This window comes from Pongo pygmaeus, chromosome 23 (genome assembly GCF_028885625.2).
Source record: "Pongo pygmaeus isolate AG05252 chromosome 23, NHGRI_mPonPyg2-v2.0_pri, whole genome shotgun sequence".
NCBI classification, from domain to species: Eukaryota; Metazoa; Chordata; class Mammalia; order Primates; family Hominidae; genus Pongo; species Pongo pygmaeus.
The window spans coordinates 61,750,553-61,765,822 of NC_085931.1; the positions used below are offsets into that span (position 1 = coordinate 61,750,553).

The 15,270-nt window shown below is 55.4% G+C and overlaps 1 protein-coding gene across 4 annotated transcripts; it reads right to left on the minus strand.

Moving 5' to 3' along the window:
- Positions 1-5,499: 5,499 nt before the first annotated feature.
- On the minus strand, positions 5,500-15,085 carry CPT1B (carnitine palmitoyltransferase 1B). 4 transcript variants are annotated; one of them, XM_054469639.2, is made up of 19 exons: positions 14,976-15,085; positions 14,203-14,362; positions 13,729-13,868; positions 13,261-13,438; positions 12,940-13,041; positions 12,602-12,739; positions 12,439-12,516; positions 10,898-11,005; positions 10,740-10,824; positions 9,922-10,117; positions 9,254-9,439; positions 8,598-8,703; positions 8,401-8,517; positions 7,770-7,934; positions 7,553-7,687; positions 7,286-7,438; positions 6,685-6,798; positions 5,992-6,084; positions 5,500-5,837 (listed from the first exon to the last, which is right to left on the minus strand). In XM_054469639.2, exons 2-19 carry the CDS (start codon positions 14,341-14,343, stop codon positions 5,754-5,756), a joined length of 2,319 nt encoding a protein of 772 aa, XP_054325614.1. In that variant the 5' UTR covers positions 14,344-14,362; positions 14,976-15,085; the 3' UTR covers positions 5,500-5,753. The 4 variants fall into 4 exon arrangements, with proteins under 4 accessions (XP_054325614.1, XP_054325615.1, XP_054325618.1 ...); XM_054469640.2 differs by lacking the exon at positions 14,976-15,085 and adding an exon at positions 14,814-14,965; XM_054469643.2 differs by lacking the exon at positions 12,602-12,739.
- Positions 15,086-15,270: the final 185 nt, after the last annotated feature.

Sequence of the window (15,270 nt, forward strand, 5' to 3'; positions counted from 1 at the left end):
GATTTTGAACACCTTGTGTTTGAGAATCCTGACAAACCTGAGACCCCCTGAATTTTCTCTCAGGGATTCTGATTCTTAGCAGCCTGATTGCAGAGGAGGAAAAATGGCTGGGGTTGAGCCAGACAGTTCTGGGCAAGGAGTGAGCATTTGCCTGTTTATTGAGGAGGCTGCTGCCTGGGCCACACTCCCTCTGCCAGCGACCAGGTTCCTGCCCCGGTTGAACCCGGTTTTCTGGCCATCCCTTTCCACCTGTGAGCTGCTCTTCATACTTCCATTTGGTTATACAGCCCAGAGCCGATTTCTGTTACAGCAGCCTGGAGAAACATGAATAGGGAATAATTCTTTTTTTTTTTTTTTTTTTTGAGACAGAGTCTTGCTCTGTTGCCCAGGCTGGAGTGCAGTGGCACGATCTCGCCTCACTGCAACCTCTGCCTCCCAGGTTCCAGTGATTCTCCTGCCTCAGCCTCCCTAGTAGCTGGGATTACAAGCACACGCCACAACGCCCAGCTAGTTTTTGTATTTTTAGTAGAGACGGGGTTTCGCTATGTTGGCCAGGCTGGTCTTGAACTCCTGTCCTCAGGTGATCCACCTGCCTCGGACTCCCAGAGTGCTGGGATTACAGGTGTGAGACCCTGTGCCTGGCCCGAATCAGGAATAATTCTGATGGCTAATGAAGACGGCTTCCGGGAGAGTAGGAGAAAGGGCAGAGGATTCCAGGCAGAAGGCCCATCTAGGGCAAAGGCGAAGGTGTGTGGCTCAGCCTGCCTCCTTTGGGGAATGGCGAGTGTGTTCTGGGCTCAGGGTTCTTGGTAAGGGACAGAGAAGACTCAGGAAAGATCAGTTGAGCTGGAATGTGCAGGCTCTTGAGTACCCTGCTCAGGAGCTGGGGGTGGGCGACCCTGCAAACTCCAGGCCATGAAGCCCAGGAAGATGTCAGGCTGGTCTTTCCATGCCCTTGTGTATCTGAGACCAACTGTCACTAAATGTTTCCTTTACACTCTGGACACACAACTAGACTCTACTTCTCAGGCTCTCTTGAAATACAAGTCTTTAGCCAGAGGGTGTGGAGGGAAATGCTGTATATCACTTTGAGGTTGAGGTCATCTAAGCCTCACACAGGTGGCCCCCTCTCTCTCTCCCCACGTACTTATGATGCTGATGCCCAAGGCAGCTTGAGAACTACTTGCTGAAGGCAGGGCCTCTGTCACCATAGGTCCTTGAATAACAGTATGGAGCAGAGCCCTCATCTCAGCCAACTGGATTTTATCTGACCAACAGTCCAGCTTCTATTGGGTTGAGCCATGAGGTTTCGGGATTTATGTTATGGCTGCTAGCTTTTATTAATGCAGACCTGCAGACCTATGGGACACGGGGAACTAATTGGGGTTTGGTGGGTTGTCACCAGAGGTTTATTTATTTTTTTAAGACAGGGTGTTGCTCTGTTGCCTAGGCTGGAATGCAGTGGGTCAGTGATGGCTTACTGCAGCCTCAATCTCTCAGCCTCAAGTAATCCTCCCAACTCAGCCTCCCGAGTAGCTGGGGCCACAGGCTAGTGCCACCATGCCTGGCTAATTTTTTTTTTAATTTTGTAGAGATGGGGTCTCACTATGCTACCCAGGCTGGTCTCGAACTACTGGGCTCAAGACCTCCCAAAGTACAGGGATTACAGGCGTGAGCTACCATGCCCAGCAGTCACCAGACGTTTATACCCTGGTTTACCACTGTTGTTCCTCATCTCACTATTTTAACCCAGAACAAATCAGATAAAAGAACTTTAATGCTGAATTTTGATGTTAATTAAAAGCTAGCTTGTTGGAAACTCTGTTCACTGCTATCTCAGGATGGGGTGAGCTGATGTCCCCAGAAGCCTACCAAAACGCAGGCACCTTCCCAGGGCAGGCTTGCTGGCACCTGAACAGGTAGAGGTCTCTGGAAATACTTTCGGAAGCTGAAGAACGCTCTGATATGGAATGTAACATTTTGTAGGCAGAGGTGTACTCTTTTTTTTTTTTTTTTTTGAGACAGAGTCTCGATCTGCCAGGCTGGAGTACAGTGGCACCATCTTAGCTCACTGCAACCTCCGTCTCCTGGGTTCAAGCGATTCTCCTGCCTTAGCTTCCCAAGTAGCTGGGACTACAGGCATGTGCCACCACGCCTGGCTAATTTTTGTATTTTTAGTAGAGGCAGGGTTTTACTGTGTTAGCCAGGATGGTCTTGATCTCCTGACCTCGTGATCTGCCCGCCTCGGCCTCCCAAAGTGCTGGGATTACAGTTGTGAGCCACCATGCCCGGCCCCAAGAGGCATACTCTTATAAGCTCATGAAGACTTGAAGGAGGTGAGGAGCCTCTGTCCTGGGAATCCTCTCATGTTCTTTCAAGGTTTTAACTGTCTTCAAAACTGTTAGAAGGAGCCTAGATCTCTCCTTAGCTTTTCATTTATACTTTCAAGAGTCTGAGACATTTTCACAGCTATTTCTTATAGGCAAGTCAAATTCAACATTTAAAGATCTAATTTAATCATCCAATCACCCAATATAGAAAATATGAGTTATCTTTGATTCCTCCGGATTAGACTTGTCAGTCCTATGTTTGACATTCCAAGCTCCTTAATTCTACTTTCCCATAGCACTGCCTTAGTTTAAGCCACTCATTTCTTCCAGCTCCACCACCACCGCGAGCACTTCTCCAACGGGTCTCCTTGCTTCCACTGTTACTGCGTCCCACTTTGTTCTAACACCACCCTGGTTAGCCAGTGATCCCTTAAAATTAGGACAGATTATGTCACCCTCTGTTCAAAGCCCAACAGCTTCCCCCGTCATTCAGAAAATCCAGAATCTGGCCTACGAGGCCCTTGTCACTCCGATCTATCTGCCCGTCTTGCTCTTCCCATCCCTGACTCCACACTAGCCACATCCTTCATCACAGCAGACACCGCCCGCAAAGCTTTGGCTCTTGCTGTCCCTTCAGCCAGGAATACTCTGCCCTTAGGTATGGAACATGAGGGACATGAGGGACATGACTTGCTCCTCATCTCCTTCAGTCCTGTGGTCAAAGGACCCCAATCAGGAAGGCTTGCTTTTGCCACTGTCTGAAATTGCTACCCACCTCTCCTTTTGTCTCTCCACTTACTTTTCCTTTTTTTGAGACGAAGTCTTGCTCTGTCACCCAGGCTGGAGTGCAGTGGCACCATCTCCACTCACTGCAAGCTCTGCCTCCCGGGTTCACGCCATACTCCTGCCTCAGCCTCTCCGAGTAGCTGGGACTACAGGCGCCCACCACCATGCCTGGCTAATTTTTTGTATTTTTAGTAGAGACAGGGTTTCACTGTGGTCTCGATCTCCTGACCTCGTGATCCGCCCGCCTCGGCCTCCCAAAGTGCTGGGATTACAGTTGTGAGCCACCATGCCCGGCCCATGGTGTCTTATAAGTGTCTTACATAAGGGTACCATTTTTTTTTTCTTTTTTTGAGTCGGAGTCTCGCTCTGTCGCCCAGGCTGGAGTGCAGTGGTGCCATCTTGGCTAAGTGCAAGCTCCGCCTCCCGGGTTCACGCCATCCTCCTGCCTCAGCCTCCCAAGTAGCTGGGACTACAGGCGCCCGCCACCATGCCCAGCTAATTTTTTGTATTTTGTTTAGTAGAGATGGGTTTCACCGTGTTAGCCAGGATGGTCTCAATCTCCTGACCTCGTGATCCACCTGCCTTGGCCTCCCAAGGTGCTGGGATTACAGGTGTGAGCCACTGCACCTGGCCATAAGGGTACCATTTTTAATCTTTTATATAACATTTTTACTGTACCTTTTCTATGTTTAGACAAGTTTAGATACACAAAGACTTCCCATTGTATTACAGTTGCCTACAGTATTCAGTATGGTAACATGTTGTAATGGCATGAGGCCTAGGAGCAACAGGGTAAGCAGCACAGCCCAGGTCTGTAGTGGGCTGCACCATCTACGTTTGTGTAAATGCAACAGGGTGAGCAGCACAGCCCAGGTCTGTAGTGGGCTGCACCATCTACGTTTGTGTAAATGCAACAGGGTGAGCAGCACAGCCCAGGTCTGTAGTGGGCTGCACCATCTACGTTTGTGTAAATGCAACAGGGTGAGCAGCACAGCCCAGGTCTGTAGTGGGCTGCACCATCTACGTTTGTGTAAATGCACTCTAGAATGTTTGCACAACAAAATCGCCTAACAATGCACTTCTCAAAATGTATCCCCTTCATTAAGCAACCCATGCCTGTACTTGGTAAGTGGATTATTCCAAAAGCCTCCTGGTTTCCTGCCAGCTGCTCTGTCCCCTGACCACACCTGTCTCACCCAGCAGTGAATTCGACATGGGCAGGAATAGGACCTTGTTTACCACTGAATCCCCAGCACAGGGCCAAGTCTAATGTGGGTGTTCAACAGACACTAGTTCCTGGCTGGGCACGGTGGCTCACGCCTGAAATCCTAGCACTTTGGAAAGTCGAGGTGGGAGGATCACTTAAGCTCAGGAGTTCGAGACCAGCCTGGGCAGCATAGTGAGACCCCATCTCATGGGAAAAAAAAGAAAAAAACAAAAACAGATAAAGACACTGGTTCCTAAATGAAGGTCCAGAACTGAATCTAATTCACTTCTGGGTTCTTAGCACCCAAGATCTAGATTCATTCAAGCATGCAGCAGTAATTGAGGGCCTACTTATACTTTTCATAAAAATTATTTTTTATGGCCAGGCGCGGTGGCTCACACCTATAATCCCTGCACGTTGGGAGGCTGAGGCAGGTGGATCACCTGAGGTCAGGAGTTCGAGACCAGCCTGGCCAACATGGTGAAACTCTGCCTCTACTAAAAATACAAAAATTTAGCCGGGTGTGATGGCGGGCGCCTGTAGTCCCAGCTACTCAGGAAGCTGAGGCACGAGAATTGCTTGAACCCAGGAGGCAGAGGTTGTAGTGAGTCAAGATCGTGCCACTGCACTCCAGCCTGGGCAACAAGAGCAAAACTCCGCCTCAAAAAAAAAAGAATAATTATTTTGTATTTACTCTTAACATGATTTTAGCAGCCAAGCCAACCTCAGTGAAGGCGTATCTGTTGCTACAGATCATCCTGTGTGCCCTCTCACAGATATGACCACCTGGCGCCCCAAGACTTCAGGCCTGGGCCTGCAGCCCCTTTTCATGCTGAGAAGAAGCTGCGGGGCCCCTGCAGGGTTGTGCCTCAGCCAAGAGGGGTGCCCCTGCATGGGAGGAGGTGGGCCCACTCTCCAGCAGACAGACAAACAGAAATGGCCCCAGGGAACAGGTGGAGGTTCTGAGGCAAGAATTTATTCCAAGCAAACACGTGGGCGTGGACAGCTATCTCAGAGCCTACGTCACTCAGCAGAGTCACACATTTCAAAGCAGGTCACACAAGTCCCTCATGAACAGTCTTCCAGCTTTAGCCCTTCTCTTCCCACCTCTGTGGTCTGAGCTGGGGGAGGGGGAGGGCCTCCTAGTTCCCAAACAAAACACAGGTACCCAAGGGCTGAGAGAAAATTACACAGCCTTATTTTTATTAGTATCTACCAAGAAAAAAAAAATCAAAATTCCCTTCCTGCTCCAACCCCACCTCCACCACCTGGGCCCTCAGGGGGCAGCATCTGCCCAGCGAGGACCTGCTGCCAGAGCTGTCCTTGGAGCCTGGGCACCGGTGCACGGCCACCCCTCATGCCTGTGAGCTGCCACAGGTCCCTTCCTCCACAGTGTGGGGACGAAAGGGCAGCTGGCATTTCTCCAACCTTCAGCTGTCGGCCTTGGGAACTTGGAAAAGATCAGCGATGTCCAGCAGGGCTTGGCGGATATGGTTTCCAAAGCGCTGGGCGTTCTGTGGGAGCCAAGAGTTCAGATGCACCTTCAGATATGCACCCACCCCTCTGTTCCCACAAGCAAGGATGCCTCCCCGGCCAAAGACACCTGTGTTCCTGGGCAGCCCCAGGTGGCACCCCTTCCTCAGGCCTGAGCTGTGGTAGGAGACTCACCGTCTCTGAGCTTGAGAACTTGCTGGAGATGTGGAAGAAGATCGTGTTCTCGCCCGCGATCATGTAGGAAACTCCATAGCCATCATCTGCTACCTGAGGGCAACATGAAGGGTGAAGAAGGCATAAATCAAATCCTGAAGACCTGAAAGCCAAGCTGATATTGTACTTGTTCTTCCCACAAGAGTTGCAGGAATGGGCCCCAGCCCTAGACACTGCATTTTTCCTGAGGACCACCCCCAGGAAACCGTGAAAACCAAAGAATGCTGCCCAGACCCTGCCAAGGGATCTAGGACCTCCCAGTTTCCCTCAGGGGGCTTATCCTCTAGATCACTCCGTCTCTCTCCAGAGGGTTCTCTAGCCTTCTGACAAGCTAGCCCACGTGAAGGTTTCTGTGGGAGACAGCTGTACTCTCTTGGATAAGCAGACTTCAGAAGCACCCAGTGCACTGCCCAGTACCCTGGAAACCAGCCCCAGGCACGGTCATGCTCCAGCAGGGAGGTATTTGGGATGGGTGGGTCCCAGGTGCTTGGCTGCCAGAGTCTGTAGCTAACATTCTGCTTCCATACAGGTCTGGGGTTATGCTCTCCTCTAAGCCAGGTGCTCCTGCCTCTCGTCTGACCTCAGGGCCTGCACTCACCACTGAAACCCTCAGGGCCCTGGTGCTGCCCACCCACCCCCTTCAGGTGCACTCACAGGGCCAAAGCCACCTCCAGCGCCCAGGTGATTTGGGTGCTGCTCTGGGTCGAACATGCGGATCTGGGATTGGGGGATCTGGCTGGTGGAGAGACGCCAGGGTTCCGAGAGCACCTGCAACGGAGGCCGAAGCTGGTCAGAGGCCACACACCCAAAGCACCTGTCCGACACGTGGTGTCTGCGACCTACTCTGAGCCAGGCACGGTTCTGCTGAGGGTGCAGGAGCTCCCTGGCCACCATCCCGTGGTCCCCTACGCATCATGCCACATAAGGCTCGTGTGAGCTGCCCAGCCCTCCCTCTGCTCTGCCTGTCCCCCACATAGCCTCGCTAGTCTCAGTAGTGCTGTCATCACCTGACAGATCATACATTTGTCTGTTCCCTGTCACAAGGACACCAACACCACGAAGAGGATGTTGCTCCTGCTCAGTCCCAGGACCACAGGCCCAGGTGGGGTGTGGGCGGGAAAGCTGGCCCAGCCCTCCAGGGAGCTTCAGGGGAGCGAGCCAGACAGAAAACAGGCCATGCTCCATCATGAGATGGCCCAAGCCCTGCGTGTAGGAGGGCAGTGGGACAAAGAACACACCCAACAACAGTGCTGACCTCAGCAAGGAAAGGAGAGCTGACTCCTAGGTACTTGGAGACCAAGTAAAGGCAGAAGAGGTGCCTGTCGATCCCTGCCCCGGTCATGGCCAGGCGGTACATATTCTGGTGCTTCTTAGCAGCCTTCTGGAAAAGATCTCGCAGGTCTGCTTTCTGTAGGGCAGAAGTAAAGGGGTGAAGAGTAGCCCCGGCCCTCCAGGCAGACAGGAGGCAGAGGGGGCACCTCACCCGATGACTGTGACCCCCATGTGGGCAGAGGACACTCACCGTGTGGGACCCCTCCATCATGGCCTGCACAAAGGCTGTGGACTCACTGGTACAGGAACGCACAGTCTCAGTCCGTCCCTCCCGGAACATTCTGGTCATTGAGGCCTCATAGGTCAGGCAGAACTTACCCCTGTCCTGAGATATACAGAGGGGTGAATCTGGCAGGTGGACCCCGGTACCACCCTGCCCTCTCAGCAGCGGGAGGCGGGGCTCCTACCCGGAAGTGAGCCAGCTGCAGCGCGATCTGCACAAAGGCATCAGGGCTGGTCCGGCACTTCTTGATGAGGCCTTTGCCAAAGGGCAGGAACTGGAAGCAGTACAACTCCACGTCGTCTGCCAGCGCCTTGGCCACCTGGTAGGAACTCTCGATGACCGCCTGGCACTGCCAAGACATGGGAAGGGTCAGCTGAGGGTAGGGCTCTCCAAGCAGGACTCTGGGTCACGTCTAGGAGGCATGACGTTTAGCTGGTGGAGAAAGGGCACAGCCGGCCAAGACATCTTCAGGAGGAGGATACGCAAAAGACAATCTGAGGGAGAATCAGCCCCCAGAGGCCGGGCTGAGCTTTGTGGGGAAGACAGAAGTGTGAAAATGCTCCAGGGGCCTGTGAGTGCCTCCTCCCATCTCATGGACTTCTCTAAACACAGATGGCCCCAGGGGCGGCGGGTGGTCTCTGTCCTCCCTGAAGCCAGTTTGGACTCTACGGGTATCCTGAGACGTGCCCTGTGCCTTCCCGAGGGCTGGGCCAGGCAGTGGGGCCAGCAGGGGAGGAGGCGGCTCAGGCCTTGTCGGGGTTGTACCCACCCGCTGCTTTGTGGTCTCACACCTGCTCTGGGTGCTTCCAACCCACCTGTTTTGGAATGTCCCACTGCAGCCGCGTAGGAGGTGCGAGCGCGGGGTTCGGTTTGCCCAGGCAGTGCCCAGTCTCCGTGTAGCCCAGGTAGAAGCTGTCTGTGCCCAGGACAAACTGCAGGGAGAGGATGAGACTGAGAGGCCAGCCTCATCCCCTACAGCCTGCCCTGCAGGTTCCCTCTGTAAGGCTATTACCTCCCAGAGGTGCCCAATGATGGGAGCGTCTGCCCACGCATGCTCTGCATTGAGACCCAACTGGCCATTCTTGAAGGAGATGAGAGTGAAGGATTTGTCAAACCACCTGCAGGAAGAGTAGACACATGAAGAACCAAAGCTGGGAATGTCCAGAGGAGCCTGACCTGCAACCCCAACCTTTAACCCTAATTACTAACCGTATTCTCTCTTTTTTTAAAAATTGAGATGGAGTCTTGCTCTGTTGCCCAGGCTGGAGTGCAGTGGTGTGATCTTGGCTTCCTGTAACCTCCCGGGTTCAAGGGATTCTCCTGCCTCAGCCTTCTGACTAGCTGGGATTACAGGTGCCTGCCACCATGCCCATCTTCTAACCCTGTTCTCTATCCCAAACCCTAGCCTTTAACCCTAGCCACTATCCCTACCTAACCACTAATCACAATCCTAACTACTTTTAAGAAGGGGTCTCACTACGTTGCCCAGGCTGGTCTTGAGCTCCTGCGCTCAAGTGATCCACCTGCCTGGCCTCCCAAAGTGCTAGGATCACAGGTGTGTGCCTCTGCCCCCAGCTCATAACCCTACCTTCTTTTATCTTTACTCCTCTAACCATAACCCTAACTTTTAACCTTAAGCTATAACCTGTGGGGCTGGGGCTGCCGTACCTGTTGTAGCAGTTGCCATGTAGCAGGGCCTTGCCATACAGGCTGAGGCTGGCCTCATCTTCGGGGTCATAGCAGTAGGATTCCTCATCCAGGGCCACGAAGAAAGCGGCACGCTCAATGGCCTCCAAGGCAGCCTTATTCTTTCCAGAGCTAAAGAAGGCCTGGCGTGCTTGTGCCCACTCCACCCTGTAGCATGGGGTTAGGGTAAGCAGTGGGCACGTGGACTTGGGATGAGGGTGCCTCTGAGGGCCTGGCTGGACCTGGAGATGGGGGTGGGGTGCCAGGCTGGACCTGGAGATTGGGGGGTACCAGGCTGGACCTGGAGATGGGGGGTACTACGCTGGACCTGGAGATGTGGGGGTGCCAGGCTGGGCCTGGAGGTGGGGGGGTGAGTGCCAGGCTGGGCCTGGAGGTGGGGGTGTGTGTGCCAGGCTGGGCCTGGAAGTGGGGGGTGCCAGGCTGTTTTGGAGGGTGTCCCCACCCTCTGCACACCTCACCTGGCTGCCACCCGTCAGAGGTAGGTTATGCTGGCTGTCCTGCTAACCACAAATGTCCTCCCCTAGTCGTGCCTCCAGCATCCAGTTCCAGGGTGGCAGGCAGGGCCAAGCTCCTCTCCTCATGGAGCCCTGAACTCAGGGTGAGGACAGTCCCTCCCCACAGGCCAATACCTTCCTCCTGCAGTGAGGGCTGCCAGCTTCTCCTCCCCAGGCTGAGGTGGGGAGGGGTCGTCCAGGATCCTCTGGAACTGCATCTCCAGATCCTGAGGCTTGAGCAGACGGGAGCCCTCATAGAGCCACAGCTTGAAGAAGCGTCCCTTGTGGTAGACAGCCACGTGCCGGCTGTCCGAGAGGTGCTGTAGCACATCTGTGATAGAGGCCATGGGCAAGCTGAGGCAGGGCCCCCAGCTACATCCTGGGAAGGGCCCACCTCCCATGCACTAGGTGACCCCTGCAGACCCTGCTTTGCTCGGCCTCTGCCTGGGCCTTCCTGCCCCCTGGATGGGATCCGTGTGTCCTAAACCAGGCCCTGTGCTGGGTGCTTCCGCTATCTCTCACGTAACACCAACAACAATCCTATAAAGTATTTCACAGAAGAGGAAACGACGCACTAGGAGGTTGTGCAAACCACCTAAGGATACAGTGTCAGAAGCAGGGAAGGCCGCTGCCTCTGCCAGACCCCTGGGTGCGCCCCTCCCCTCCTCTGCCGGCTCCATGGCTGTGCCGGGTCTGTCCTAAGCTTTGGGCTGCAGCAGGACTCCTTTCACCACGCACACTGAGCCCCGGAGGGGAGGGGCTCTGCTCTGGGCCCTATGGGGTCCCTGCACCAGCATCATGCCTGTAAACAATGGATGTCTAGTATCTGTCACAATTGACTACTGTTCACAGTTTCAGGACCCTGAGACACTGGGGATGCTTGGTGATGAGCAGGCAGGAGGGCAGCGAGCCAGCCAGATGGCCCACAAGTAGCAGGGAGGGGGCTCAGTTACCTGTGTCCTTGCCCGGGATCCGAGTGGTGTTAAACATCCTCTCCATCTGGTAGGAGCACATGGGCACCATGCCCAGTGCCATCACCTGAGGGAAGGCCCAGCATGGCTCAGACTCAGGTCTCCTCTCCCATCCCACCTTCAACCCTGACGCAACTCACAGGCTTGATTTCCTCACGGTCCAGTTTACGGCGATACATGATCATGGCGTGGATGATGTTTCCCAGGCGGGCTGCCTGCACATCTGTATTCTTGATGAGCACAAGGTCCTACAGAGAAACAGAGCCTAGGGGGTGGGGGCCTCTGTCTGGATGTCACCTGGGTCTTGCTGACCCAAAGACCAATCTATTCGGGGGCCTGAGGTGTTCTGTCTCCCTCTTCCAGTACATCCTGCACATGCTGCTGGGGTGAACCTCCAGAAATGCACAACTGATCACAGTTAACCCTCTGCTCCAGCTTCAGCCTAAGCTGCTTTATTGTTTATTTTTTAGAGTTAGGGTCTTGCTCTGTCGCCCAGGCTGGAGTGCAGCGGGACAAGCATGGCTCACTGCAGCCTCAAATTCCTCGCCCTAAGTGATCCTCCTGCCTCAGCCTCCTGAGTTGCAGGGATTAGAGTCATGCACCACCACGCCTGGCTCTGAGCTTCCTTTTTATTTATTTATTTTTATTTTTAAATTTTTATTTATTTATTTTTTTGAGACAGTCTCGCTCTGTCACCCAGGCTGGAGTGCATGGTGCGATCTCGGCTCACTGCAAGCTCCGCCTCCCGGGTTCATGCCATTCTCCTGCCTCAGCCGTCTGAGTAGCTGGGACTACAGGCACCCGCCACCATGCCCGGCTAATTTTTTGTATTTTTGGTAGAGACGGGGTTTCACCGTGTTAGCCAAGATGGTCTCAATCTCCTGACCTTGTGATCCACCCGCCTCAGCCTCCCAAAGTGCTGGGATTACAGGTGTGACCCACTGCACCCGGCCTGAGCTGCCTTTTTATAAGCTATTTTATGTGCTTGTATTCTACTTCTTTTGCTTTGATAAAGGGGTTCTACCACTAAAAAGCAGTTTAAAACCTCTGGTATGGACAAGTTGTGTGTAAGTTCCTGGAAGGACAGCTTATGGAGGAGAATTCCAGTAGACTCTGGCAAGTCAAGTGTGCTTTGGACAGTGGGAAAGGAGAGAAGAGGCATGCCATACAGCCCAGGTGGCTGGGAGACCCAGAGACTCAGAAGGGCCAGTTACATGGGGCAGAGGCAGACTGTGACTTCCTGAGCTCTAAAAGAAGAAGCCTGGCCTTCATTCTGCTGTCCAGCTCTGCAGAGGGACACAAAGCAAGACATGTTCTAGACAATTCCCTGGTTATGGTGTCAGGACAGCTGGGAACTCATGGCCAGGAGGCCAGTGATGAAACCAAGGAGAGGTGACAGAGCCTGAGCTGGGCAGGAGCAAGGACCCCAGGACTCTGAGAGAGGCGGTGGCAGGCTGGGGGTCTCCACTCTCCTCATCCTCAGGATCCCCATTGCCCCTAAGCTGCTTCTGGACTCTTCTAGGATCTCCTCTCCCTCTTCCCTTTCCCTCAGGCCTCACTCCATAACCCCCACTTGCCGACGGAAGCTGCTACTAGAGCTCCGGGCTGTCCTCCAGGTCCTTTGCCTTGGAGCTGGGACAGAGCTAAGCACGCGCGGGGGCCTGGGGGCTCCAGTTCATACCATGACATAATAGTTGCTGTTCACCATGAGCGGGCTCCTGCCTCGAAGGTAGATGTACTCTTCCCACCAGTCACTCACCTGTGGGCAGGTGGAAGGTTAGAGCTGGGGCGGGGGCAGCCAGGACACATGGCAGGTGACAATGAGGCCAGGGGCACGAGCTTACATAGTTACTTGCCCACCATGACTTGAGCACCAGGTATTTCTGCAGCCTGGGGGCAGTCTTGTCCTGGAATTCTTTGGCCAGCATCTCCATGCGGTAATATTCCTCATCATCCAACAAGGGGCGCACAGACTCTAGGTACTGTCCAGCCAGTTATCATCACCGTGGGGCCAGATGGCGAAGGCTGCCTCTATCTTAATCCTCTTCCCACCTCTCCCTCCTCACCCAGCCCCATTATTCTCAAGCCCTTAAGGCCACTCTTTGCACAGAACCTTATATTTGGAAACATCTCCTGAATCCAGCCTCCCCTGCCCACTGGGATGCCCAAGCGAGGCCCTCACCCGCTGAATTGTGGCTGACACCCTGGGCACAGGAAGCTTGGGCAGAGATGTCTGGAAGCTGTAGAGCATAGGGTGCCGGCTGGATAGAAGGCGGATACACATCTGGGGGTACAGAGCAGAGTGCTGGGGTGGGAGCCAGTGGAAAAAATGGAAACCAACCAACAACTCCCTGAGACCCTCAGAGCCATCCCAGCCCCTCCAGGACAAACCACACACCAGGCACCAGTCCCCTGTCTGCCTCTCCCCTCTAGCTCAGAACTCCAAAGAAGTCCAAAGAGTCTCAACCCAGGTGCCTGAACCCCTCCACTGGCTGCTGCTCACAGCCCAGATCCTGGTCAAGTTGCTGGTCTTGCCATGCATCTCAAACATCCACCCATGGTAGCAGAGAAGCAGCTTCAGGGTTTGGCGGAAGAAGAAGATGCCCGTCACCCAGACGCCCGTGGAGAAGATGGCCATGCTGAGAAGTGCCCGGGTCTGCGGGGTCTGGTAGGGGCCACACCTATTGGAGAGGGGCAAGGGCTGCAGGGGTCCTCTTGAGGCCAGTCTCGGGTGGCTGTGAACTGTCTCGGGGGAGACACCAAGGGGAAGAACCTCCCTGGGCACACTCATGTCTGACTTCATCAAATAAGAGCTGATACAGGGCTAAGACAATGGTTGTCATAGGGGAGGGCTGCCCCGTGACTGCCAATGGCTACTGTCCTGTATCTGCCCAGCTCAGGAACCTCAGCCTTGGGAGCTGGGCCCAGCCCTCCCTGGTGACACCTGTGCCCTTCCAGTTTCACTCCTTACCCCTGAGGGAGGCATCTCTGGATGCAACTGACCAGCCCCAAGGAGACGTCCACGTTGCAGAAGGAGGAACCCACTGTTGCCATGATGACGACCAGCCAGCTGGTGGGGCTGCCAGGGTACACGCCCCTGAGGATGCCATTCTGTGGGCAGAAACAGGCACCCTTATGGAGCCAGAGGGCGTGAGGTTAGCCTGCCTGTGAAGTCTTGGGAACTGGCTCCTGGTCTTGGCCTGGAAGGCTTTCTCTCCTGATGCCCCGCTGTGCTCCTTCCTCCTCCACACCCACAGCTCCCTGTGTCCCACCACATCCTGTGCACCCCTCTGGTGTCTGTACTTCCACAACCCGTACCGGGCAGAAGTGCCAGCCAAGGAGGCAGTGAGGGACCCTAACAAAGCGGTTAACAGCTGACAGCCGGCCTCTGCCTCCGCTCTGAGAGCTCCGTTTTGCACCTGCTGGGAGTAGCACCTGTGCGCACCTTGATGCGGATCAGGCGTTTCTTCCAGGAGTTGATCCCAGACAGGTAGACGTGTTTTAGGGCCTCCCGACTGAGCCGGAAGTCGACCCCGTCTGGGGTCACCGTGAACTGGAAGGCCACGGCCTGGTGAGCTTCCGCCATCCTGGGGGTTGGTCGGCACCTAGGATGGGGGCAGATGGGTGCGCGGGCGCGCTTAGGCCGGCCCCGCCGCCAGCCGCGCCGAGATGCCCCCAGCCAGTCCGCGACCCCTCGCGCCCCCCACCCCGCGACTAGCGGCTCTCCCCGGCCCGCGCCCCCCGCCAGGCCAACCGCCGCCAAATCCTCGCGCCAGCCTTCCGGGTGGGCACAGCCACTGTGGTGCAGGGGGTTTGGGCCTTGAAAGCTCCAGGAGCCCCAAGGACGGTGAAGGGCAGCCTGGAGTTGGGGGGCGTCAGCGAGGGCGCGGGCAGGGGAGAGAGGCGCCCCTGGAAGTGGAGCCGGCCTGGACAGAGACAGGGTTCGGGAGCCCGCCCTTCCCCACCCGACCGCGCGGGCCCCAGCGCCGTCCTCGCCCCTGTGCAGGGCTGGGGGCCCAGATCTCCGCGGGCCGCCCTGCGCCGGCCCCTACTCACAGCTCGGGTTCGCGCCTGTCCGTGCGTGGGGCCAGCCACTCTGGCCCGTGTCCCCACGTCCTTCAGGCCTAGCCACCCCCGCCCCGCCCTCACCAGGAACCTGACACCTACTCCCAAATCGGGGTCGGGAAAAACGCGGGGCGGGGACCAGAACCCACCCACCTTCCGCGGTGGGAATTGCAGAGCGCGGCGGGGTTTCTGTGCGGTGAAGGTTGCTCAAAGGTCTGGGAGCCTGGGGGGCCCCAGAGTCTCGTGAGGATGGTGGCATTAGAGCTAAAAATAGCCAAATGTAGGGAAAAGGTCACCGATGTGTCAGCTGCTGCCTGTTCTGGGATCGCTGGTGCTCCTGGCGGCATCCCCACCTCAGGGTCGTCTTCATACCCCCATCACTCTCCTTCTCCCCAAGTCCTAGTATTTATTATTCCAAGCTGGAGCCGGGGGACTGGGGAGGGACAGG

Bases quoted from the DNA above. Each gene is read 5' to 3' on its own strand.
- CPT1B (XM_054469639.2), bottom strand. From the start codon at position 14,343: ATGGCGGAAGCTCACCAGGCCGTGGCCTTCCAGTTCACGGTGACCCCA. The intron at 11,006-12,438 runs GTATGAACTGGA...GTTTCTCTGTAG, and splicing joins ACAGCAACTATTATGTCATG to GACCTTGTGCTCATCAAGAA. The intron at 8,704-9,253 runs GTACGGCAGCCC...CTCTTCCTGCAG, and splicing joins CATGGCAACTGCTACAACAG to GTGGTTTGACAAATCCTTCA.